The sequence below is a fragment of the Phodopus roborovskii genome, unplaced genomic scaffold (assembly GCF_943737965.1).
Source record: "Phodopus roborovskii unplaced genomic scaffold, PHOROB, whole genome shotgun sequence".
NCBI lineage: Eukaryota > Metazoa > Chordata > Mammalia > Rodentia > Cricetidae > Phodopus > Phodopus roborovskii.
This window is the reverse complement of record NW_026125281.1, coordinates 4,276,903-4,304,849: the sequence shown is the minus strand read 5'-3', so window position 1 is coordinate 4,304,849 and position 27,947 is coordinate 4,276,903. Positions and strand designations below refer to the sequence as shown.

Here is a 27,947-nt window from a genome sequence, read left to right as displayed (position 1 = left end):
GAACAGTAGCTACAATTGGTTTTCTACTGAGTTTCTGCTAACAAACTGTCATCCTCTAAGACCATCTGTTTCTACTGGACCATGCAGACAAGCAGAGTGGGAATGGGGTAGCTGAGTGGGAATGGGTAGCTGAGTGGAATGAGTAGCTGAGTGGGAATGAGTTAGCTGATTGGGAATGGGGTAGCTGAGTGAGAATGGGGTAGCTGAGTGAGAATGGGGTAGCTGAGTGAGAATGGGGTAGCTGAGTGAGAATGGGGTAGCTGAGTGGGAATGGGGTAGCTGAGTGGGAATGGGGTAGCAGAGTGGAATGAGTAGCTGAGTGGGAATGGAGTAGCTGAGTGGGAATGAGTTAGCTGATTGGGAATGGGGTAGCTGAGTGGGAATGGGGTAGCTGAGTGAGAATGGGGTAGCTGAGTGAGAATGGGGTAGCTGAGTGAGAATGGGGTAGCTGAGTGGGAATGGGGTAGCTGAGTAGGAATGGGGTAGCTGATTGGGAATGGGGTAGCAGAGTGGAATGAGTAGCTGAGTGGGAATGGAGTAGCTGAGTGGGAATGAGTTAGCTGATTGGGAATGGGGTAGCTGAGTGGGAATGAGTTAGCTGAGTGGGAATGGGGTAGCTGAGTGGGAATGAGTTAGCTGAGTGGGAATGGGGTAGCTGAGTGGGAATGAGTTAGCTGATTGGGAATGGGGTAGCTGAGTGGGAATGGGGTAGCTGATTGGGAATGGGGTAGCTGAGTGGGAATGAGTTAGCTGAGTGGGAATGGGGTAGCTGGGTGGGAATGAGTTAGCTGATAGGGAATGGGGTAGCTGAGTGGGAATGGGGTAGCTGATTGGGAATGGGGTAGCTGAGTGGGAATGAGTTAGCTGAGTGGGAATGGGGTAGCTGAGTGGGAATGAGTTAGCTGATAGGGAATGGGGTAGCTGAGTGGGAATGAGTTAGCTGATTGGGAATGGGGTAGCTGAGTGGGAATGGAGTAGCTGAGTGGGAATGAGTTAGCTGATTGGGAATGGGGTAGCTGAGTGGGAATGGGGTAGCTGATTGGGAATGGGGTAGCTGAGTGGGAATGGGGTAGCTAAGTGGAATGAGGTAGGGTCTCCTGTACTGAGTTCTTTGTGGTGGCTGCAATTCTTCAGGGAATACCGCACTGCTCTTAGTGTACTTGCTAAGTAGGGAGATTCTAGTGCAAGGGTTCTCAACCTTCCAAATTCTGTGACCCTTTAATACAGTTCCACATGTTGTGGTGGCCCCAATAACAATTTTGTTGCTACTTCATAACTGTAGTTTTGCTACTGTTATAAATCATAAGTTTTTTTTTTTTTAGATAGTTTTGGCAAAGGGGTTTCTACCCACAGACTGAGAACCACTGCTGTTGTGTGTCTCCTGCTGGCCTTCCCCATCGTCATAGGCCTGGGTCCACAAATCAGAACTAGTGTGGGGATTTTGCCAGACGTCGAATGTGTCTATAATGTATCGGTTATACATTATAGAGCGAGAAGGTAGGCGCAGAGTGCATACACGGATAGAACTGAGCTCAAACACCGCTGAGCCTGTGGTCGCCAACGACCTCCATTCTGACGGCTGTGACTTATCTTCCCTGGAGTTACTGCCGGCTCAGCTCAGCGCTGAAAACTCTGTGTTCCTTTGCGTGGTGGACAGTCACCCTGATCAAATAGCCATAGCTCCCTTTGGGAAAGTGGGGAAGAGGCCTGGTAGTGTGACATTTTCCTCTTATTAATTGTTTTTAGCATGTACCATGATGGCCTCACCCTGACACTTCCACACCATGTCCACCCTACCCTGTTTGTTCCCATCCCCCACCCCACCCCCTCCACGCCCCTCCCTGCTCATCTCTTCCTCCCCCTTCTGCTCTCATGTCATGTACTCATAGTGCACACGTGTGTCATGTACTCAGTGCACACGTGTGTCATGTACTCAGTGCACACGTGTGTCATGTACTCATAGTACACACGTGTCATGTACTCAGTGCACACGTGTGTCATGTACTCATAGTGCACATATGTGTCATGTACTCATAGTACACATGTGTGTCATGTACTCAGTGCACACGTGTGTCATGTACTCATAGTGCACACGTGTGTCATGTACTCATAGTGCACACGTGTGTCATGTACTCATAGTGCACATGTGTGTCATGTACTCATAGTGCACACTGTGTCATGTACTCAGTGCACACGTGTGTCATGTACTCATAGTGCACACGTGTGTCATGTACTCATAGTACACATGTGTGTCATGTACTTATTATGGTACACATGTATGCAGTTCTGTAAGAGTCAAAGCAGTGTTTTCACTGTAAGCCACACAGCTCCGTAAATTTTCTTTTTATTTTAAATTACCTCAAAGTACTTACAGAGTTTTCTGGAGAGTTTTGCTTGTCTTTTGTGCATAGAAAGAAACATGAAGTTTAGTATCTAAGCACTATGTGGTTTTGAACTCTCTCTGTCTTAGTTTAATTGTGTTATGGTTGGAGATCAAACATTGTATGCTTACCCTAACTTTTACACTCCCTCCATCCCGTGTCTCCTCCTTTCCCTATTATTTGTCCCCCATCCCACCCCCTTCTTCCCTTCTGTCTGTGATGCTGGAGTTCACACCAGGGCCTTGCAAACGCTAGGCAATCCCTCTACCAGTGGCCTCCACCTCCAGCTAAGCACAGTAAAGGTGTTTATGACCTAGAAGTTAATGTAACATGGTGAATGGCCCACGTGAGCTGGGAAAGCTTACCATGTCTTTGTCGCTCTCTGTCTCTAACAGCGGGCTGTTGTGCAGGAATCGGATGGCAGTTTTGGCTTTACCCAGTTGTCCTCGTGGCTCTCGGCTTTGCTGTCACAGTCAGGGCTGCTGTTATTTTGCTATAGATGTGTAGGGCTGTTGTGTTGTCTTAGAGAATCGACCCCTTTGTCATTAATGAACTGTGTTGCTCATGAACAAGTGATTGCCTGTTAAATAGATGGGTGAAGAATACGAGCAGTAAAGAAGTCTTCATTTTCCACATGCTCACTCTTTTCCAGGGTCCTTCTGCTCTTTATTTAATCTAAGTTTCTGACCTTAACAAATCTCCTTCTCTCTAAAGAATTTCTCATAACGGAAGCAAAATTGCAGTTAGGAGGTCGTAGTGGTTGAGAGGAGGTCATCACACGGTGAGGAGCTGTGATAAAGGGCTGCAGCATTAGGAAGGGGAGAGCCGCCACCCTAGGGTGTGCCTTCCCTTTATCTCAGCAAGACCTCCTTGTTTGGTTTGGTTTTCAAGACAGGGTTTCTCTGGGTAACCACCCTGGCTGTCCTGGAACTCAGTCTGTAGACCAGGCTGGCTTTGAACTTTGAGATTCCACCTGCCTCTGCCTCCTGAATGCTGGGATTAAATAGGCGTGGGCCACCACTGCCTGGCAAGATCTGCTTTTCCGATACTTTTCTGGGAGCTGAGCTGAGGGTTATGAGCTGGTGGGATGGGGTCCTGGCCTGCCCTGGTGTCCACGTCTGCTGATACGGCTTTGGCTTGTGTTGACTTTGTGTGCTGAGGAGTCCTTCCCAGTATGTTACCTCCTACTGCGATTACTCCCCCAACACTCCCCACACACACACACACTCTAGCACCTGAGAGACTGAGCATCAGTCAAGTGTCTTGTCCATTTTCCCATGAAGCTGAGCTCATAAAACTATGGCCCATGAGCCAAACTGAACCTCTTGGGCATGTTTTGCCTCATTTATAAAATGGAGTGTGTATTTATTTGTTTGTTTTCTTTTTCAACATGAATGTGTTTTTAAAAGGCTGAGTGTGGTTCTTCCCACCAGCCTAGCACCTAGTTCTTCCAAGGGCCCTCACGACCAGGCATATGTGTTTGTAATCCTCAGAGTAGCACATTAAAATTCTGTTACAGATGTGGTTGTGTAATTGAAGGTACATGCCACTGAATGATTAATAAGCCTTAGTATGTAAAATTCATTCATAATTCAGGTATAGGTAGATAGAGGTAGTCACATCAAGTTATTAATATTCCTCCGTAATTTGCTCTCACAAATAGAAACCTGGTACTTATTTTGCACCAACATTTGTACACACATCCCATATTCAAATTAAAGATGACTAGAAAACACAAGTTTGCATTCAGATTTCTAAAGAAGCATGTCTAGGAAATAGTCGAAGAGTTAGAAAATACCTTCACAACATCCCGTGTTCAGCGTCCAAGCAGATACCTGCAGAAGACTCCTAAAAAGTTTGTAGTACAAAAGACTTAGAGGCTGTTTTTTCCTTTGCAATTTTATATCAGAAAAATAGAGGGGCATAAAGGCCAACCTGAGTTGTCTAAAGTTATTCTATAACAAGGACTCATGTTCAGACTGATATTTGTGGGCTAGATACTGTTTGCACATGGTCAGTTCTGCGAGTGAGGTCAGTATGGTCTCTTTGGATGTGCTTCGAGAGCCCAGGATCTGCAGCACTACCCACATCCTACCTCTTTAAGTCCCTGTTAAACTTACTCTCATCTTTTTGGTGGATTTCATGTATATAAATATTTTTTCTCATATTTAGGAGTCTGCAAAAAATGTGGAGTCCTTTGCCTCCATGCTGAGACACTCTCCGCTGACCCAGATGGGGCCTGCCAAGGACAAGCTGGTCATTGGACGGATCTTTCATATTGTGGAGGATGATCTCTACATAGATTTTGGTGGCAAGTTTCACTGCGTCTGTAAAAGGCCAGAGGTGGATGGCGAGTAAGTAGAATCGTTTCTAAGTGGCTTTCATGTGTTCACAGGAGCAGGAAAATGGCTGTCAGTAAATTGCTTGTTCTGCCATCATGAGTTCCAACCCTGGAACCCCACAGAAAGCCAGGTTTGGTACAAGCAGTTGTAACCCCAGGCCTGGGAGGCAGGTGGGTCCCTAGGGTTCACTGGCCAGCCCATATAGTCTACCTGGGCAGCTTGAGGCCAATGAAAGACCCTGTTTCAGAAAAGAATACATGATGGACAGTGCCTAAGAAATGACATCCAGTGTTGAGATGTTGACTTCCGGTCTCCTCACACTGGTGAATGCATACCTCCCCCATGCGTGTGTAGTTATTTAGGTTTTGTTGAACACAGGTGATTTTTTTTTTTTAACTAACTTTGTTCTTTGACAGTTTCATACATAGATGATACATTTTGATCGTGTGTAGTTATTTAGGTTTTGTTGATCATACGTAGACGATACATTTTGATTACTCCTTCCTACTCTCTCTTATCTCCCTCCCATCATGCCAGACCCTTCCCAGCTTCATGACTTGGTTTTGTTGTGTGACTCGTTGATTTTAACTGGGGCCATCTATGTGACCACTGAATTCGAGTACACACTGGAGCCTGGGAGGGCACAGTGGGCACAGACTGCAAGCAATGGCTTCCCCCTCCCTGAGCCTCTTAGCAGACCGTTCAGTAGTGAGAGACAGGGTGCCATCAGCCTGTCCTGTGTTCATGTGCTTGCCCGGCTGGTGATGAGCTCGTTTTGCAGACCTAGTGCAGGCGTGGCAGCTTCCGTGAGCCCTTGATGCAGTACCTGCCTGCGTGCTGCCTGGAAGCTGGTGAAGTTGGTACTGTGCAACTCTGTTCCTGTCTTCTGGCCCTTAGAGCCCCGCCCCCGCTTCTGAAATGTCCCTTGAGCCTTACGGGAGGGGGAGGTGTGAATGTCTTTTTAAGACCGCACACACAGCCATCACTTATTCTCAGAGCCTTCTGCAGCCATTAATGTGGTAATGCTCATGGGAGTCAGAAGTGGGGCTCCTGGAGGAAGCTGGCACTAGTTGAACTGGCCAGCTCTGGGTTCCAGTGAGAGAGTCTGCCTCAGTAAATAAGGTGGAGTGTGATCAAGGAGGGCATCCAGTGTCAACCTTAGGCTTACACGTGCATAGGCAGAGACATTCAAACACCACCACCCCCCATGTACATATATACAAATAGAAAAGATGTTTGTGCCAGGTTCGTGGAACACACCCTTAATCCTAGCAGAGACTGGTGGATCTCTTCTGAGTGCTAGGCCAGCCACGGTTACAAAGTGAGACCCAGTCTCGAAAAGAAAGAAAAGATGGACTGGGAGATGGCTCAAGGGTTACAGCACTTGCAGAACAAGTAGCAAGCAGAAGGGCCAGGGCTTGGATTCAGAGACCCGCATAAATGCCGAGTGGGTGGTGCGGCTCCTGCCGTAATACTGACATTTGCAGGAGCAGAGAGCGGGTTCCCTGAGTCTCAGTCAGTAAGGTAGAAGATGACCACAGCCAGCCTCCACATACATACACGTGTGCATGCCTGCAGTACGCACATGCCCCTCCCTACACGTGTGCTAAGAAAGAGTCCCTCCCCGGACTCAGCAGTTATGAGTTCGTCCTTTGGAAGGTCAACCAGTGTTTTCAACTGCTGGGCCTCCGCCATTATCTTTTCAAGTTGTTCTTACCAGAGCTAATTATTTGCTTATTTGTTTGTTTCGTTGACTGGTTTGCTTTTCAAGATAGGGTGTTACTAAGTAGCTCAGGTTCATCTAGAACTCAGCATAGACTTTTATGCCTCAGTCTCCTCTAAGTGCTGAGATTACAAACGTGTGTCACCATGCCCAGTCATGAAAGGTAGTTTTGATGTTTTTATAAGACTCCAGGTTTGATTTTCCAAAAGAATTGATTGAGCAAGAATATTTGAAGGCTGAGAAACATAGTTAAGAGTGGCATTACCACTATAATGCAGCACTTGGAGCACTAAGGCAGAAGGTCAAAGTCAGTCTGACGTATGTAGTAAGTGCCAGACCAGCCCAGGCTACAGAGTAAGGCCTTCTCTTAGACTCTCCCACTCATGCATACAATAAAAGATGGTAAAGTTTGGGAAGTATTGCTTTGCAGATGCCTTTCTGTCGGGTTCTCTTTCCAATGGTGGCCCTGACAGGCATAAGTCTTACAATATAGGCAAGGCTAAGAAAAAGACAGTAGACAGAACTCCACAGTGGACCCTTACTCAGAGAAGGTGGTGTCCTGTGTTGGTGTGTTTACGTTGGTTTGCTTTTGCTTCTCATCCTTACAGCTTATCTGTCTCTTTTGTCTGAGTCTCCTTTTGTTCTTCTATGGCCAGAGGGCTTTGGCTGTGATTTAGACAAAGCCCTTTTCAGTATTTGCCTACCCTTTCCTTTGGATATTTTTTCTTCTGTCACATGCACACAATGTACACTCATATTAACAGGTTTGTCTCACAAAAACAGAATGTAGACGATGTCCTTGCTGTTTTCCAGATAGATGAACGAGATGAATCTCTGGGCATAATGTGCCGCAGTTACACAATCAGCTTTAACAAGGCAGAGGTTACGTGTAGGCTTTCCCACCGGCCTGGACCCACAGCCACACCAGCCCCAAATAACACACAGACACGCTGCATTAGATATAATGCTATTGGCCTGTAACTAGTGTTACTTATTGGCTAGCACTATCTTAAATATTAACCCATTTCTATTAATCTAAGTATTTCCACGTGGTCTCATCTTACCGGAGAGAGGGCCCGGAGTTCTACCCTGTTGGTGCTACATCTTGGATCTCCTCCCTACTCCTTCCTCTCTCCTCCTAGTCCCACCTATGTTGCTTTCCTATTGGCCAACAGTGTTTTATTCATTAACCAATAAGAGAAACATATTTACAGAATGACATCTCCCATCACAAGGCAGAGGTTCAGCCTAGGGCTCTGTGTCAGTCCAGGGACCATGAGGGTTTTCTGCCCAACTTTGCTGCTTTGCAGACCATGAAACACAAGATATTCACATGTCATCGAAATTTAGCCTTTGCAGTACTTCTCTCCCAGTGTATTAGTGAGAAAGACAGATGCAGGTCTGTTACAGAACACAGGGTGGTTTGCTATAGTACTCTGTCCAGGGGGCCATGGTTGCTGTGCTCTTGAGTGTGTGCGTGTGTGGGTGTGCGTACGTGTGGGTGTGCGTACGTGTGTGTGTGTGTGTGTGTGTGTGTGTACGTGTGTGTGCGTGTGTGTTCCCCAAGATTCGGATGTTAAACATGATCACCAGTGTGGTGCTATTAGGAGGTTGGTTGGGCTGTTGGAAAGGGATTGAGTCATGAGAGGGCGTCCCCATGAGTGGCATTAGTGCTTTTGTGAGAGGCACTTGAGAGCTTCCTTGGCCCTTCCTTCCAGCAGCTGAGGGTAGATTCGGTGTCCCAGGGCTTGGCCTTCATCAGACACAGACCCAGCTGCTCCCTTCGTAGACTCCTTAACTTCCAGAACTCTGAGACACATCTAGCTGTTGTTTGTGAGCTGCCATTGTTCTGAGGCTTTGCTGTAGCCATCTCAAACTGATTAGGACAATGGCATTCCATATTTAACAGTGTTATCACCAGTACAGTAATGAATAAGGGCCCAGGCTTTTTAGAATAAATTGAGATTATAATTTTAGTGACAACAATAGTAACAGGAATTGGTTATGTTTAACACTGATTGGTAGCTTAAGTCAGCATGGCTCATGCTATTTAGAAATTCAGATTATTTTGCAGGAAACAGAAGTCTTTTGATACACATAGTACTTATTAACTTTTAATTCTTTGGTGCTTTTATAGAATGTAGGGGATTTTCACTTCATTGGGCTTAAAGCTTAACCTTTTCTGTTTTTTATGTCCCAAAATCATACTTACAAATATGAATGCATATATTTTATCATCACCCAGATACCATACAGAATTACTGCTCAGTAACCACATAGCCCCCAGGTCTATAGTTCTGTTTCAACTTTTCCGTTATGATGCCCATTTCTGCTCTCTCACATCTCCTACATTTTTCCTGTTCCCATGTGCTGAAACCTGAGAATTTGTTGCGCTTAAAATAAGAATGGCTGCTGACTAAGGACCCAGCATGCTCTTCTCCAAGTGAATGCACGTTATCACATGAGCGTCAACATGTATTGTGACAGTTTCTCAACTCTTCTCATTGGCTTCCGGGAATACTTGATGTCACCAGATAAGGAACTTCCTGATGAGTGAAATGTAGCTGCTGTGGGGTTTCCCTCTATTCACTGAAGCCCTTGATAGGAGTGGTCACATAGTAGAACAGTGTCAGTTGACCCAGCCAAGGTGGGACATGAGCATTTGTCATGGTAGAAGCTTTAACTCCTTTAGTAAGAATAGTAGGAAAAATAAGATGGGATTATTGGATTCTAGATTGTGTTTGAAGAAGTGAAATTCTTATAGGGAACTTGTAAGTAGATCATGAAATTCCATTAAAAAGCTGTTAAGCCTAAAGAATAGCTTTATGATTAATTTGGTTGCTTTGGAATATACCTGTAAAACATTTATTTTTAAACAAACAGAGCATAGTTCTGTAATTCTTCATAGAGTCCAGAAAACTTCACGTGTGTAGCTAGTAGAGCATTGTGTCTCACCCCTTTGGGGCCTAAGGACCCTTTCACGGGGTTAAGACCATGGGAAAACACAGATACTCACATTATGATTCATAGCAGTAGCAAAGTTGCAGTTATGAAGTAGTGGTGAAATAATTCTGTGTGTGGCGATCACATGAGGAACTGTGTTGAAGGTCATACGTAGCATTAGGAAAAGTGAGGACCACTGCATTAAAGCTATTCCGGTGTTATTAATGCTAGTGATGCATGGATTAAAGAGAATCCCTGCATCCGGAGCGTTTATTCAGTCCATGGTACAGAGAACACTGCCACGCACATAACACCGTGTTCGTGGTTTTCACCGAGTTCTGGAGGCCGAGGAATGGAGGCGGGGCTCAGTGTCTCTGCTGCTTGCACCGTCAGGGAGGCTGTGAGGGCAGGGCTGCTGACATCTGTGCAAAGTGTGGGCCAGGCAAGAGACTTGCCGGGTAAGAGAGCCCATGTCTGGGACCCCAGATGCCTAGCCAGCCTGGCGTAAGGGGATGTGCGGGGAGGTGGCAGGTGGACAGAGTACAGGTTTTCAGTAACACAGATGCTGCTCTAAAATGCGGCTTTATCTGGAAGGGGACCAATAGCCACTGGAATGTTTTAACAGGTTACATGGATGGCATCTGTGTTTCAGTGAAGAGGTGTGGGGTGCTCACTGAAGTGAAATGCTAGAGTGAGGTCACTGAAGAAGCTGTTAGAAAGGCATGATGGCTGTGTGAGTAAAGCCTGACATGGGGAAACAGGCCCTCAGCAAGCGGGGAGAGGCGAGGCTGCTCTTGATACAGGAGGCAGAGGATGCGTCTGGATCAGGGTTCTATCTCAGCTGTGACTCAAAAGGTAGGTAGTGCGTTGAGTTGTGCAGGGGAGGTAGAACAGAGGGGTGTTATTTTAGACGTTTCTGCCTGCTTGCGCTCATTAAGATCGTTTTGATTCTCTCATTTTCATTCTTGGGCATTCAAGTTGTGAATAGTTACCAGGCAAGGGGCGAGTCTATCTTTACCAAAATACAGACTCTGCACAGTTTATCAGTGCTTATTTATTTGTCAAATTCTCGAAACCTTCTCATTTCATTGTTATATTTTCATTTTTCAGGAATTGTAAAATTGTTCAGCTCTGTTGTATAAGTAAAAACTCCTTTTATTTATTAATGTGTAAATGAGGGTTGTACCTCTTAATGCATTATCTCTACTCTGGCATCTCTATCACAACACACATGATTGACAGCTCTGAAAATCCAAGAGTTTCAAAACAAGCATGATTGGCAGCTCCAAGGTAACTTGCACGTGCCCCGAATGTTATTTGTACTTTTGTTTGACACTGGGGTGGAATAAACAAGCTAATTTTCCAGTCTTTGTTTCTATTTCAGGGTATGAAATATATAGGGTCAGATAGAGAATGGAGTATATAGTGGGTGTTTCAAAAATTCAAGTTTTCAAGGTGTATTATTGGCAAAGAGAAAATAAATATTTGAATTGAGTCTATTTCAGAAGACAAAAAATACCTGTAAAATTGTGTCTATTTTTGCCTAGATTGGTGATTTAGACTCATCATATGAGCTAGCTCTTCTTAATACATCTATGATAATTTAACAGTAAAGGGGTGTGTTATATTTAACTTTAAATGAAAGACAATAGTTATACAAGTTATGTGTTCATGTAGTCAGATTGTAAATTATGATCTTTTCTAGAAATGTCCGACTTGTGGAAACATGTGGTGTAGACTGTGCATAGTATCAAGAGGTTTGAGTTCTTCCTAGTTGGGATGCATAGCACAGAAACTGCTTTTGGATTTTTCTCTGTTGGCTTGGTTGTTACAGACTCTCTTTTGTGGCTACCAGAACTGGTTGCTCTGTAGCTGTTCACCTGTGCAAAACGCTACCAGGGCAGAGATGGTCAAAAGAAATATCTAGTGAGTTTTTAATGCCATCTCAGGACTGCAAAGGTCACAAGTCATCTGGCCATGGCTTGGTGTAGCTATTTCTCAAGGAATGCAAGCCTTTGTAAGTTGTTCCACAAAAACTCTGACATTAAAACCTCAGTAGGATAGAGGAGAAAAAGTCAAGGCTTTTCTCCTTCACTTGGGTCAAGAGTGGAATTTCCAAACATTAAAAGAGTGGAATTTCCCATCAGCCTGGTTCCACCACTGCACCAGCCCCAAATAACACACAGAGATTCTGTATTAGATATAAAGCTGTTGGCCTGTTACTAGTGTTTCTTATCGGCTAGCTCTGTCTTAAATATTAACCCATTTCTATCAATCTAAGTATTTCCATGTGGTCTTATCTTACTGGAGAGAGGGCCTGGAATTCTACCCTGTTGGTACTACATACATCTTGAATCTCCTCCTTACTACTTTCTCTCTCCTCCTTGTCTCCTAGTCCCGCCTATCTTGCTTTATTCATTAGCCAATAAGAGAAACATATTTACAGAATGACATCTCTCATCAGTAGAGTAGTTGCCCTGGAATCAGAATCCTATCAGACTCTAAATCTGTTTATCTACTACCTTTCTGAGGAAAACAAAACAAGAAATCCGAATATAGGGGCCTGACAGATGCATTGTCAATTAAGGGCAGGTACTGTTTTTGTAAAGACACGGATATTGTTTGCCAGTACCCACATCAGGTGGCTAACTCCCCCCTCCCCCATAATTCCAGCTCCAGGGGATCTCAGTGCCCTCTTCTGGATTCCCAGGGCACCTACACTCACATGCACAACCCACGCAGACATACACTTATGCACATATTTTTAAAGTAAAATAAAAGTCATTTTCAAGGGAAAAAAAAAACCAGAATTCGAAGGCGTCAGCATCTGTGGAGACTTGTGGGTGTGTGTGCCACATTCTGTGGGAGGCGCCACCCTGAAGAAGCCCTTCCATGTTGGGCACCCCACTCAGGCAGAGCAGCTGCACAGCCAGCACTGTTGAGGAAGGGGGCGTGTGCAGCCTGTGTTCACTGCAGCTTCCTCCTCCCCAGCTTCAGCTAGACACGTACAGCTCCTCCCCACGTGCTGGGGCGATGGCTGTGTGGGTTAATGGCCCGGATTGCATCCCTAGAACTCACACTGGGAGACGACCAACCCCTGTAAGTTGCCCTTTGGTCTCAATGTGGGTATATGCATGCGCATACACTTTAAAATTTTTTCTTTGCTGGGCGTGGTAGTGCACGCCTTTAATCCCAGCACTCGAAAGACAGAGGCAGGTGGATCTCTGTGAGTTCAAGGCTAACCCTGTTTACAAATCGAGTTCCAGGACAGCCAGTGCTACACAGAGAAACCCTGCCTCAAAAAACAAAAACAAAATTTTTTCCTTTACCCATTTCTAGTATTCTTTGTTACCTTTTTTTACTCTTAAGAAATTTTATTCCCTTTTTCTTCCTCTTATCAGATAACTATCTTCTTTCTTAAAATCAAATTATTATGTTATATGAACCATATGAAATTACTATTTTGTAACTTAAAACTAACCAAATATCTGATATATCTTATGATTCCATTAAGTACTCTATGAATTCCCTATCCACCACCTTAAATTTTCCCCAGTGTGTTTTCTTTGATAAAATAAATGCCTCCGATTTTATCGTATTTTCCCTTAAAATCGTATTTTTCCATTCTTTCCTGTCCCCAAAACTGCCTGATGTCTAAATTCCTGCGCGTTGCCTAGCAAGACTTTGCCACCAACATCATGTCATGAGTGCATGGTGGTCTCTGGTCATGTGCCCAGCCATTTTTGTTCTAGTGCTTTCTGTCATTATTTAACCCTGCTGGCTTTCCCCATCCTTGAAATTGGCCACACTGTCATTTTCTTGGTCATCCTTTACCATCATTTTTCTTCATCTGTGTCTTTCCCTTGCACTTTACAGTCAGAAGTGCAGCAGCCCTGCCTGAGCGGGGCCTGAACCTGGATTTGCCAGGGCACCTCAGGACACTTCCTTTCACAGGCTGTGGCGGACAGGAGTTGTAGGGCTCTACTCCCCACAAAGGTCCAGGTGTTAAAGAGCTGGTCAGATCTTTGGGGGCAGGGCCTCGTGCCAGGAACTGAGGCGATTGGAGGCATGTCCTTGAAAGGGGAGGAGGGAGGCTGCCTCGTTCCCTTTGTTTCATGATTTCTGTCGCTGAGCCCACCCTTCACGATAATATCGCCACACTGAAGGCTCAGACGCACGAGCCAAGCCACCATGAATGGAAACTTCTAAAACTGTGAGCCAAAATGAGCCCTCTTTCTTCTTTTTGCCCGACTGCTGGGCGTTTGTTACAGTGACGGAAAGCCTCCTAACTGAGTGAGTTTGAGCCAGGGGATGGGAGGCAGTTTGTACTGTGAGGTAAATGAAGGTTTCCTGTGGACACGGCATGTCAGGTATACCCTTCCGTCCCGTGCTTTTCCTGGCATTTGCCTTTCTCATCTCTCTTGAATATACTTTCTCCTGAGAGAGTGTCTACCCAGCGGTAGACAACGGGTACGTTCTTCAGCAGCAACCTAACCCTAACAACAAAGAAGAATTTTTCCAGCGGAGTTGATTGGATGTTCCCCTGCCTTAGAAACCACTGCCTGTCAGTAATTAGGAAACACTTGATGTGTGTATAATTGACACTTATACATTTGTGGCCCTGTTGATACATACCTTTTTCTTTCATCTTGGTAAGGTAAAATCACTGCGGTCCAGCATAGTCCAATACTTGAAAATATGCTTTGTTCTTAGCTTGTTCTGATTTTTAGGGGCGGGGGCAGCATCCTTAAATATATTATAGTTAGGTTTCTTTTAAAGTTTTAATTCAGACTCTTATTTTTAGACCTAAAATAGAATACTTTGTGTTCCCTTTTAAAATGCAAATTGAGTATTAGGCAGGTATAATTAGGTCCTTAATTTGTACTGATTGAGCATATTAAATGTTCGTGTGAATTTTATGATATTGCTTCAGTCATTTTGAATTTATTAAGCAAACAAATTTTTTCTTAAGATATTTTACTTGAAAGCAGTCTTATATAGTGTGTGTTCTTATGAAAATGATGATATCAACAATTATGATTCAAAATGGGGAAACTGCATTTTTCAATGTGGAATATATAATTTAAGGTGAATTGGTTTCTAAAATATATTCCTACAAATGTATGTATGTTGGAACTTGGCAACTTTACCTGTATTGGCTCCTCATCAAAATTTCTACTATGTGGTTCCAAAACTTTAACATAAGATGTGAAAGTTTTAGCGGGAAACGGTGGAAGACACTGTCATGGTAAGGACTTTCTGAAGGGGCTGCAGTAATCTAGTAACACAAGCACACGCACATTCACACACACACACACACACACACACACGCGCGCACATGCACACGTGCGTGGCAATTCAGCTATGTGGTGGTGGCGCACGCCTTTGATCCCAGGACTTGGGAGGCAGAGGCAGGTGGACCTATGAGTTCTAGGCCAGACTGGTCTATCTCTACCTAGTGTGTGCCAGGACAGCCAGGGCTACACAGAGAATCCCTGTCTCACAAGCAAACAAACAACAGAACAAAAATCCTATGTTCTTTTCAACACATCCACTCTGCTTGGCCTTTACATTCTAATTTTTAACGAGAGAGATAATATTCCAGCTATTTTGAAAATTGTTAGCAAAATTTAAACACTTGAAATCTCAAATAAATCTATTTCAGAAATGAAATACCTTTTACTAATTGCAATTGCAAATGTTTCAATTCTGGTTTCCAGAATCTCCTTTATTTGGGCACTTTAATTCTGAATTTTGTGTATTTTGTTAATACTTTGAGAAGAGGAAAGCGATCAATGGCAGGTGGAGGGCAGGAGAGAGTGATGCTGGAAAATCAATACGATTTTCTTTGACTTATTTATTTCACTGAGATTTCAGGCTGAAATTTGAAGAAAAAAATGGCTTAAGTAAAGCTTAGCATTTGTGTGGCAGAAGCTTTATAAGCCACTAATGATGGTGGGGATGCTATTGACAGCTGCTTCCTAAGTTTTTAGGACTGTTCTGAAGTTCCATTTCCAAAAGAAGGTTAAATCACTTTAAAGAAATAAGAATATGTGAGATATTACAGAACAAATGATATTGTCTCACATAGTCTCTTACAGAGTATAAATTCAACGTGAATATTCATTACTCATTTATGTCTATAAATGACTGCAGGGACTTCCTTTCTCTTTTTCTTTGTTTGCCATGCTGGGCTTTGAGCACAGTTTTTAAGCTTTTATTCATTTATTTATGTTTTGTTTTCAGTACCCTGACCACAGTTGCCCCTCCCACCACTCTTCCCAGACTCCCTTCCCCTCTCCAGATCTCCTTCCCTTCAGAAAAGAGCAGCCTTTCCAGGGATGTCAACTGAAGGTGGCGGAACACATCGCATGAGACTGGGCACAAGCCCTCATACCAGGCAGCCAAGTGCAGGAAAAGCGTCCCAAGGGCAGGCAAAGGAGTAGGAGACACCCTCACCCTCTGCCGGGAGCCCCACAGGCCCCCAGGCTACCAGCCGCAGTGTGTGTGCAGGACCTCCTGCAGGCCTGGCCCCTGCAGGCCTCTGTGATGGCTGCCCCAGGCTCTGTGAGCCCTGTGGCCCCTGCTTAGTTGATTCTGTGAGCCCGGTTGTCCTGGTTCTTCAACCCCTCCAGCTCTTACAGCCCTTCCTTGCCCTCTTCACGGCTCCCTGAGCTCCAGCAGGAGAGGCCCAAAGGAGATCCCCGATTTGGACTCCCGCTCTGCTCAATGTTTTTAATCAAGTTAAGGGAGTTTGTTTTATGTTTATTTCCTAAGGAGTGGTTATCCATTAATTTCGTTTTCTGGAAATGTCACAATTCTTGGAAATTGCACATTTATTTATTAATTAGATTTTTTTTTTTTTTTTTAACAGAGTCAATGGTGGAGGGAGTCTGGGTAAAATTAAGGCTGTGATCCAAATTCCTTAGTTTCCAGATACAGCATCATAGTTTCCTCTTCTTTCTTTTTAATGTTTAAAGTACATTATAGTGTAGTTAAATGCACTAATCCTCTAAGTTAGGCAACATTATCAACATTTCGGGTTCAGACGATTAAGAAAAAGAGAATATATTCAGTTTCTGTAAACTGACATATTCTGGTTTAGGTGGAGCTTATGTTGAAGCTGAACTCGATGCACACACCCTGAGCAGTCTGTCTGTCTGGGAGGCAGACTCCTGGCTCTGTAGTTCTTTATGGCATTTCAACTGCTTGATTGTAGAAACAAGCACACCTTGAAGTATCGCTTCTTAAAAGAATTCAACACCTTTTTGGCATATGCTTCTCTTACAAAAGAGTTAAAACAGTAACTTACACAAAATACTGTCTTTCTTGTTAATGAGTTGCATACCGTGGGACCTGTCTATCCCCTTTCTGTATAGATGGCTCTATTTCAAGTTTATTATTTTAACTAGGCAAATAACTAACCAAAATATGTGTACTTGGATTTTTATAAGGAAAATGAAAGTAAAAAAAATAATTATATACCTATTGTAAATACTAAAGTTGCATTCTTTAAAATTTTAGACTTTATTGAAAATAAATTTTATATATTTTTCTTTATATACTAACTTTCCTATTTTCTCTTAATAGTCATTAAAAACATTTTATTGACAGAATTCAATTAAATCTGTTGGGTCTTCACATCATTTGCTTGTTTGTTTGCTTGTCTGTTTGTTCTTGTTTGAGGCACGGTCTCACAGAGCAGCCTTACACTTGGATCTTTCTTCCTTACCCTTCCAAGTGCTGGGATCACAGGCCTGTGACAACAGGCAGTCTCTCTGTGTTAGATTCGAACTTCACTTAGCTTCCTCTGTATGGATCACTATTATATCAGAGCTAATATTCTTCAGTGATCATGCCAAATTAATAAATAATTGTTTATTCAGTATTTCTGTTATCAAATTTTCATTTTTGTTTCAACTCCTAAAAATAATGCATCTTCATAAGGCACTGTGGGGAGTTTTAACCTTCAGAATCTTGCCAGTCATTTTGATTTATTTTCTTCCAGATTTACTAGCTAGACACGGGTGATGGTTTTGTTTGTCTGTGGCTTCAGTTGTAATCTTTATACTTTTAACACTTGGGTTTCTCACTTAATTTTGTAGCATAGCATCACCCCATTGGATATGTCTGATTTCCTTAGGCTCTCTTGGTTATTAGATAGCTGATTTCTACTTATTCACTCTTGAAAATGACATAGCCATGAACATCTTTGAGGATAAGATTTATCAAATTATTTCCCAAAGACTAAGTAGAATAACTAGACTTCAGGGTTACTGATATTCTTCAGACATATGAAGACATTTCATGTCTTTATTAATAACATTGCCTTTTAAAAATCACATGCCTAGGGTATGGTATTGTGTTCTTTTCATGAGATCTTGGGCTCTTAGACTTGTTCATCCTTTATTTCATGATAGAATTTCTTTTTAACATAAGTGACTGGGGTAGTTTGAGTGTAATTGGCCCCGTCAGGGAGGGGTACTGTTGGGAAGTGAGGCCTTGTTGTGACAGGTGTGGCCTTATTGAAGGAAGTGCGTCACTGTGCGTGTGGACGGGTTTTGAGGTCCCTCAAGTCTCCTTCCTTCCTCTCGCCTGTGATCAGGTTGTAGGCCCCAGGATGTCTGGCTGCACCCTGCCTTGCTCTCCACCATGATGGCCTGAACGTCTGAAATGTAAGCGGCCCCCCTCCATGAAAGGTTTTCCTTTACAGGAGTTGCCTTGGTCATGGTGTCTCCTCTCACCAATAGAAACCCTAACTAAGACAGTATGCCTTTACATAATTTCTGGAGTGACCATTTGGTATTGGATAACAGATTAGGAAGTTTATTCCTGAGGAAGACGTGTCCCCTGATCTCAGCCTTCCTATAGTTCTCTGCCTGGGAAGAAGCCCATGGTTAATTTCCCCTCCAATATTAGCTTACTGATTAGTGATGTCCTTGTTTGGCTCTTCTTTAGGCGGCCATATTGTTGAGATATCATAGTTGTTTTAAGGTGACACAATCTCACAGCAGATTGCCTGGTCCTCTGGCTCTACGGTCTTTCTGCTTCCTTCTCCATGACATCCCGGAGTCTGGGTGTAGGCGTTGTGTTGTAGCAGTTAGGGCTGAGCAACACACGATCAGTTGTTTCTGCGTTTTAATGCATTGTGGTTTTCTGTAATGGTCTCCATTAGCTGCAGAGCGGTTCCTTTGATGCCAGGTGAGAGTTACACTTGTCTGTGGATGTAAGGGTAAGGATTTAAAATGTAATTAGGAAGCATGGTGGTTTAGTAAAGAGACAGTGATGTCTCCTCTGAGATCCACAGCCTCACTAGCCGGGGTTTCCAGTAAGCAGGCCTTAGACAGCTCTTGGTTACCGACAAGATATGAGTGCCACTATTGCCCCCTTAGGAATGTCTTGCCATGCTTGTCATTGTGGTTTGTAGGAGTCACAGATGGTTAGATTATTGGTTGCTTCCCTCCCTTGAGAGCTTGCATGGCACCTTCTGGTACTATGAAAGCTAGTCCTCAGGGAGGAGAATTTCCTATAATATCCTGTGTCTGAAGTGCGTGACATCTTTCACAATAGGAACTAACTTTCGACCTCTATGGGTAAGCGAGGGCAATAGCTAGCCTATGTTGTTTGGGAAGTCTCTTGAACTCTCCTGTCCAACAACTTGAAGGGGGGGTTCTTATGCTGGGTACTGGGGCTTTTGCTAGCCTATGAGCATTGTCAACCCAAGTGGTATAAGGTCATTTAAGGTACACGCACACATGCACAAACACACACACACACACACACGTTTCATATGCGATCTTAGGTAAAAATTAATATGACTCTTTATGGTTAAAATTTGATACGGATATGTGATCCGTTTGTAAAATTTAATGTGACTTAGGTAGCAAAGAAATAGTATACTACACCTTTAATTTTATTACATTTATTATTGTGGATGTGCAATGTACAGCTTTCAAGAGTCCATTCTCTCTTTCCTCTGTCCGGCCTGATAGTATCAAACTCAGGGTGTTAGGTTTGGTGGCAGGTAGCTTTACCTTCTGAGCCATGATACTGGCTCCTACTAACCCCTTACAAATAGTAATTAGGGCCAGGGATGGTGTGTACACCGTTAATTCCAGGTGTGGTGGACACCGTTAGTCCCAGGTGTGGTGGACACCCTTAGTCCCAGCACCTGAAGGAGAGGGAATTCCAGGCCAGCCCCAGCTAAACAGCGAGACTTGTCTCGAACAAGCACAAAAAGCAATTTAAAGTCATCTTTCCCCTCTGAATCTGAATCTTGGTCTCCTGTACTGCCTTGGGGCAGTAAGGTGAATGTTGAAAATTGACTGAGGCACAACTAATTTTAGTGAATATGTTGAAACCCGTTCAGTTAAGAAGCATTGGTGGAGTCAAACACTTGGGATTTAGGGGAAGGGGATGAGGTGAAGAAACCCCGATCGCGGCAGCCGTGGTCAGTGAAGGCCTTCGTTCTACATTTCATATCTGCTGAAAAGGCTTTTCTGTAAAAAGTACGGTATGGCCCGGCAGCCCAGACCGCCCTGAGCCCAGACTCAGCTCCTTCCGCTTTGTGAATGTGCTCGTCACACAGCTTGTGGCTCTCACTCTCCACTGTCTGCTTCTCTTTACGTCTCTCCAATTCTAGGATCCAGTGGTTCAGTTTTGAGGGAAGTGATCTGCTTGGAGCCATCGGCAGATAAGCGTGGGGACACATGGACCGCTCTGATTCCAGCGGTTTCGCAGAGGGCATGTGACCTAGTTAGGGAGCCCATCCTGCTGCCTTCTACTTCGTTATCGTGGCTTATAAAGGAAAACCCATTCTTTGTTTATATTAAAGGCTGCATTTTTCCCAAAGCTACTGCCTGCAGCACAGTTTACCTCATTTCTTAGCCCAAACAATACATGTGGTGCCACCGAGTCTACTGTCAAATAGCTTAGCTATTCCTTTATAAAGCATGCCAAGAGTGTCCTTTGTCGCTGCCGCCCTAGTCAGAGCATCTCAGCAAACAACCATGGACTTTATTTATAGCAGTGCGTGTTTTGGATTTATAACATTATATCTCTTAGAGACACAGTATATTATTTGCTTGGTTACTTTATAATTGTGGTAGTTTCATGCCACCACTATAGGTTGTTCTGCAGTGGTTATTCTAACCACAAATTAAGGAGTTATTTTTCTGTGGCTCAGTTATGCACAGGGATTGTATTGCAAGAGTTACTGGAGCCGTAGTTCTATAAACAAAAAGTTTAGAAGGAGTTTTTGTCAAACAGACTCACTAGTTTGTTGGTACTCAAAACATTTGAGACCAGAGTTTAGATGAGCAAAGCATAACTTGTCAGCTATGTTCAATTTATTTTATATTACAAAGAATCGCCATGTAGGCATATGCTAACTGCATGCTGAGTTGGTATATGACAGTCTCTTCAGTGAGTTCAATTCTGTCTCCGTAGCAATAGCTGCTTATACTGGGTCCATTTGAGAGTACAATGAGGGCACATTGTCTAGGAAAACTTAAACGTGTATATATGTGCATACATTGTAGTGTCGGGACTTGACAGATCTCCCTCAACAAAGCCATTAGCCCTTAAGCATCTGTAACCTACGTTAAAACCTTTGATCTAGAATCTGATGATGTAGGAGCAAGACAGCTTTTATCTCCTACGTTGATATTCATAACCTGCACGGAGCCATATGCTCTCTGTGGCAGGATATAATGCACACAGTGTTGCTGAGCTTGCTGGGATACAGAGGTCGCTCTCGTAAGAATGGCATAGATCTCCTCTCCTCCCACCATGCTGGAGCACTCGGGTCATCAGACTTGGTGACAAACCAGAACCTAACCTTATCCTCCTTTCCCTAGTGCTGGGCTACAGGCATGTATCCCTACACCTGGTTTACATGTGGCTGGGGATTGAACCAGTGGATTTGTGCAAGCACTTGCCAGTCACACGCATGTCATCGTAGTATCTTCTGCTCCCCCCCCCCCCATTCTCTTCCTGCCTCTCATAACTCAGTTTTTTTCTTTTGGTGTAGATCATCAAACTTTTCTTTATTTTGTCATTGTCATTTCAGATATCACTTTAGTGATCAGAAAAAAAGGCAGAATTCATTAAATGTTTCTATACTGTTTAAAGTTATTTTGAAAGCCCACAGTGTACCTGAAACTTACCTTTGGCAAAATTGTGGCTTTCTCAGGGGTAGACATTTTGTTTATGAGATTTCTTCCTAGATTATTTTTTAGTTACACACACACACACACACACACACCTGGTTCTTTTGTTTTAATATATCACATTTCTTTTGGTAGTGTGGTAAGGTAGTTTGAACGTCATTGGCTCCCATAATCTCACAGGGAGTGACTTTGTTGATGTGGGTGTGGCCTTGTTACAGGAAGTGTGTCATTGTGGGGGGTGGGCTTTGAGGTTTCCTATGCCCAGGATACTGCCCAGTGACTCAGTCAGCTTCCTGTTGCCTACAAGATGCAGGACCCTCCCCCCCCCCAGCACCCTGTCTGCCTGCCTGTGGCCATGCTCCCCACCATGATGACGATGGACTAAACCTGTGAGGTGTAAGCTGCCACCTCAGTCGGTTGTTTTCCTTTATAAGCGTTGCCATGGTTATAGTGTCTCTTCATGCAATGGAAACCTTAACTAAGACATATGGGCTATTTTCTTTCACATTGAAATTAGTCAGATAAATAGCTAAGCTTTTCAGATTGTTCCTTCTCACACAAATGGCTTTTTCCCCTCTCTTAAGTGGGTTAATACATAGTCCTTCCCCACCATCTTTCCTCCATGGTGCTAGAAAGAGAACTCAGAGCTTCACAGAGTTAGGTAAGTGCTGTACCAATGAATGGAGTCCGGGCCCCTTTGTTATTTTTTTAAGAGGGGAATAAGAACAAGTTCTTTTTATATTGTAGCTTAAGAAAGGACGGGTTTAACTTGGCTCATGGTCCATGCCAGCTTGAAAAAAAGACGAGGCTGCCGGTCATATTATCTCTGTAGTCAGACAGAAAAGCCTGATTCAACCTGCTTTTTCTTTGTTCAGCCCTAGCCCACAGAATGTCCTAGGCAATTCTGTAACCCATCCAGTTGACCTTTCTATTAACCATCATGCTTTGTATGCATTAACTCCCTCATCTCTAGAGTTATTCTAGACTCACCACTATTATTATTTCCATGTTATACTTAAAAGACAGCTTAGAGGACAGAATTATACTCTTGTGAGTATTTTGCAGAACCTGGACTCAAATGTTGGCAAGTGGTTCCCTAGCGTGTGCTCACAGTTGCTGCATTAGCCTCTGTGGTATGCAGCTGAAAGTGAGTGACTGCCCAGGGCCGGCAGTCATGGAGTTGACGTTTGACTTCTTAAAGAGTGAGTGGTATCCCAAATAAAAGGACGTGTGTCAGCGCTGGGCAGTCTGAGAGGGGTCTAAAGCGGCCATAGCAGGGTAAGATTAGAAATAGATAGATTGGAATCAAATTGTTAATTGGTTTCTGTTCGTGTGTGCGTGTGCACGTGCGTGCATGTGTGCATGCATGTATGTGTCGTATGGAGGCTAGAGGTGAATGTCAGTTTCCTTGATTGATCTCCACCTTCTCTTCTCTTCTTTCTCCTCCCCTCGCTCCCTCCCTCCCCCCTCCTTCCTCCTCCTTCACCGTTATTTTGAGATCACCACTTGGCTGTCCTAGCTGACCAGAAGGTCCCTGGGATCTTCCTCTCTGTTCTCCCCCCTGGTGCTGGGGCTACAGGCTCATTCTACCAATCCCAGCTTTGTACAAGACTTCAGGAGATGCGAACGATCTTCGTGCTCACACTAAGTGCTCCACCTACAGACCGGTCTCCTCAGGTCTAGGCTTTACATTGTAGAGCACAGGTTCCACAGCAAGAGTCACAGGTGGATCTGATTACAAAGACCATTTCCTAAGCTCTGTTCCAGGAGATTCTGACTCTGAAAGCTAACAATGAGAATGAGTTAGTGAAAAGAAGGTGTGTCTAGGCATTGTTGAGACCTGTTCTGTAAGCCACGAGGAACTATACAGGCTTACAAGCCTGCAGAATTTGGTTATAAAATAGAAATTATCATTATAATCATAGAAGCTTATACAAAGTACATTTCAGGTTTGGAGACAAAGAGATCATTTAAGGGGTGTATTTGTTAGTCTGTGTACTTAGCCTGTAGGCAAGTCTGTGGGAGCATTTTCATGATTAAAGTTTGGTTTGGAAGGACCCAGTCTACTGGGTAGTGTCACTGCTAGACGGGTGTCCTGGATTGTATAAGGGAGGCAGGCTGAGCAAACCATGCCCACCACAGGCCACAAGAAATGAATGCGCTTGACTTGAGCTTTCTAACTGGATACTTGATAGCCAGGCACAAGGAAGTGAAGGACTCTTTAGAACACAGCTTCCATAGGGTGTGCTTCCTGCTTGTAATGCCTGTGCCGCCTCGGGCCCACACAGCATCTTCAGCGGTGCCTTGCCACCCGAGCAGTAGTCTGTGGGTGCCCATGCTGAGGCCATATGGACATTTTCATTGGGCCACAGCTGATTAGAGCAGAACAGACAGCTGAACCAAGCTAGAATCAATTCAAGCTCCAGCCCTTAGGACTGGCCATTAGGAAACAACGCGAGAAAACGAGCTTCTTCTGCCATAAAATGCCATGACCAGAAGCAACTGATGGAAGAGTTTATGTGGGCTGTGGTTCCAGAGGAGCGTCTGTAACGGGGGAAGCAGCATGGCAGAAGGCACAAAAAGCTGAGACACCCCAGTTCACCCACACGAGCAAGCAGGGAGGGAGCAACCTCAGAGCCCGGCTGCACTAACACATGTCCTTCTGCAAAGCTGACCCTCCCAGACTCCTTGACCTTCACCTGGCACTGTCGCCGGGGATCAAGTGTGGAAATGCATGTCTAGGAGACATTTCTCGTTCAGGCCACATCTGACCCCCAGTGTCATGGGAATCCCATAATGCGAAACGTATCGAGTCTAACTGCAACAATCTCTAGATTCTTTAATAGTATCAACTCTATACAGAAGTCCAGACTGTTCTCAAACCCAAGGCATTACTCAACTGTAACCCTTACAACGTTTTTTTTAAATGTATATACATCTAACGTCCAATGGTACATAAAACACATTGCCGTTCTGCAAGAGAAACAAGATGACAACTCAGCGGGGCGCAGGCCGACTCCTGTAACTCCGTGCCCTGTCCCTGGGGCTTTAGATTCGAAGATGGCGCTACCCCTCCAGCTTTGCCCCCTTTAGCATACATCTCCGTCTTGTGTGGACTCTACTTCACGAGTGCAATCCTCCTTGGCATCGCCAATGTCCTGGTGTCTCCACTGCAACTAAGCTTCACCATCAGCGTCACACGTGACCTCTTGCAGCCTTCTTGCAGGGACGCAGCCCTGTTACGCTTTGTCCTGGCCTCAGTGGCTCCCATGCTTCCAAAGCCGGTGACGTGGACGGCGCCGGTGACGTGGACAACACTGCCGTGTTTATGATCTTTGCAGGAGAAAACCCTGTGCTTTTTCACAAGTGGGACGCTCAGTTGAGTGGCTCTCGCTCGAGGACATTCCTCCCATTGTTTTAGGGTACAGCAGCGGGCGCCATCGAAAGCGTAAGTTACAGGTTCTTTCTAGCGTCCTGAGAAGAGCATTGGGCTTCCGCGTTCCTTCTCGCTCTGCGTTGTATTTTGTTCTGCCCTGCTTACTCCTTTCCGCTGTAGACCAGAATAACAATCATCAGTAGTAACCAGGCCACACACGCAGTAGTATGCTGTTTTGGAATTTTCTCCTCCGAGAAACCAACATTACTTTTCAGTCTTAACTAAGTTCTTAGCATAGAGTCAGAATATAGCCACAGATGCTTCGCTAACATTCCAGCTGCTGTTACAATCTTTGCTTCCCCCTGAAGCCTCGTGATTGAGGCCTCTCAGCCTTTTGCGTTGGTCTCAGATTTTTTTTCTGTTTTCCAGTCTTCTACTAGAATAGCCAGTTAAGCTCTATTACTGCATTTGACCACTTTTCTAGTCTGACAGTGTATTGCTCAGTGTTGTAGTAAATGTAAGCTGGCATTAAGAAAGTAATGGAAGTTGGGCTTTTTCTTCTTTTCAAATCACTTGTATTCTTAAAACATCAATTGTTAAGGCAGTTATTCATTCATTAACTACTTTGCGTTCTCAGGGCTATTGCAGATATAGTTAACATGTAAGTTAAAATTCATAAGCATGAAACTAATTATAGCTGTGTAGTAGTGAGGATTTATCAAAGCAGTTAAGCCAAACATTTTTACTTTTTTACTCCTAAAGACTAGATTTGGTCAGCAGTCCCATATTCTCCAAAAATACACCTTAAGCATGTTTAATTGACAAAGTAGTGTTATTTCTGGGTCGCTGGGGTTTTATGGTTTGTTCCTATTATGGGTCTCCTTTGCTTAGTACGCATAAGGGCAGTAATGCTTGACGAGTCCTAGTTGTGTTCCTAGGAGTATCAACGAGATGGTTCAGTCTAACGTTTACCTCTTGTGTGTCTGTGTGTGTGTCTGTGTGTGTGTGTGTGTGTGTGTGTGTGTGTGTGTGTGTGTGTGCGTGCGTGCATATTTGGAGCTCTGAAGACAGTTTTCAGGGTTCACCTGCCCCCTTCCATCCTGTGGATTTCAGGGATCAAACTCGAGCGCTTTCATCCACTGAGCCTTTTTGCCAGCTGTAATTATTAGTCCATACTTTGCTTAAGATTGGGTGGAAATATTAAACCATATACATTTAGTAAGTCTTATGTTAATGGGCAGAGAGGTGCCTTGTTGGGTAAGAAACCTATTCAAGTATAAGTACCTGAACTTGAATGCCTGCCTAGTACCTATACAAAGTAATCTGAACATGGCTGTGTACCTGTAGCCCTGTTGCTGTGGAGGGAGGCAGGGGTAGAGCCATGGCCAGTGCTTGCTGGCTGCCAGCCTACCTCCAGATCCTCTGAGAGACCCTGTCTCAGGGAAGTGAGGTGAGGATAGAGCAGGGAACCCATATCTTCTTCTGCCTCTGCAAAAGCTCACATGTGAGCATGTACCTCTCCCACATGCACATACATCTCACTGGTGATGTGTTTGTGTGTAGTATCCGCGTCTGTGTCATGGATGCAGTGACTCCATTTCCTTACAGAAAACAGTCTTTCAGGAAATGAACATCCTCATAGACAGAGATGTAGTGATCTCAGTCATCTGGAAAAACATTTCCTGCTGGGTCATGGACGTTATTAATTCTCTGGCTGGGGAGATGCAAGAGGCTGTGATTGTTAGCACTATTTGTAGAATTTGGAAGTGGTCCTAGTAGCAACTGGGGTTAAACTTACAGGCAGCATTTCAGGAATGCTTGCCTGGTGCCAGGCTCTGCTAGGTCTGTCACACATAATAACCTCTTTTGTCTTCACAGGAGCCAAGGCAGCAGGTATTATTATTATCTCAATAATTATTTATTGAAACAGAGTAAAAGCGTAGCTAGCGGCTGGGGAGGGCAGGTGGGAGGGCAGTTAGAGGGAGGGAGGGTGGGCAGTAGGTACAGTGCACATAAACGGGGTAGCACTAATGTTCCCCAGCACAATAGCATAACTGTAGTATACAGCAATTAGTTATATACTTCAAAATCACTATTGGAGAAGAGTCTGTAGGTTCCTAACACACAGAGATGATAACGCTCGTAAAGGAAACATTCATTATCCTGATGTGATCGTTGTGCATTATATGCATGTTTTGAATTATAATATTGTGCCCTCTCAATAAGTGTATTACATGTTAAGTAAAAATTAGCAAAATAATTATGACGTTTTTAACGAAGAACTAGATGGAAATGTCATTGCACAGATGAGAACGAGGACCCTGAGGCTTGGCAGGGACAGCAGAAGTGGATAACCCAGACTAGAGTGCAGTCTGACCCTGCACTTCCCGGGACATTCACTCAGTAACTGAATTGATGCTCTGCTCTAGCTAGATTGTCTTGGCCATTGTCAGGGAAATCATTTTAAGCCACTGGAAGCTGTTGGTCTGTACTGTTCGGTTTCTGACTTCTGTTCTTTATTTTTAAACCTGATTAACCCAAGAAAGAGGCATGAAGAGGAAAGTGCATGTGCTTGGGACCATGTGCTGACATACATAGAAAAACAGAGCCGGAAAAGGCTTCTGCCAGCCATTGGGGATGCCTCAAAGCCCCTACGTGAATCTTGCCTTCTCAACCACTTTCTGTCCCTTTCCTGCGTTCCTTCCTCTGCTGACCGCATTCCTACTTTGCTTCTCCAGTTTGAGACACTGCAGACTCCTTTAACACAAGCTGTGTGTGTGTGTGTGGGGGGGAGATTATGTAAGAAGTAAGACAGGGTTGAGAGCGGTCCAAAAGAGCATTCGCTGTTTGTTTCACGGCACCCGGTCAGCGCTTGGTGGCTGCACTGTCTCGGCCGGCCGAGCTGCACTTTAGTAAAAAACTACCTCGCTGGGATACGAGAAGTCCACACTGACTTCCCACTTCTCTCTTGACCTGTCATGTACATATGGGTGCAACTGCTGGCCACGGGGA

The 27,947-nt window shown here is 44.3% G+C and overlaps 1 protein-coding gene across 1 annotated transcript in view; it reads left to right on the top strand.

Annotated features, from left to right (window-relative positions):
- The window catches only part of Tpd52 (tumor protein D52), a 140,521-nt gene that overhangs the window by 81,226 nt on the left and 31,348 nt on the right, over positions 1 to 27,947 (top strand). Inside the window, exon 6 of the mRNA XM_051196704.1 lies at positions 4,554 to 4,735. Coding sequence (XP_051052661.1) covers positions 4,554 to 4,735 — 182 coding nt within the window. The remainder of the gene's footprint in view (positions 1 to 4,553; positions 4,736 to 27,947) is intronic.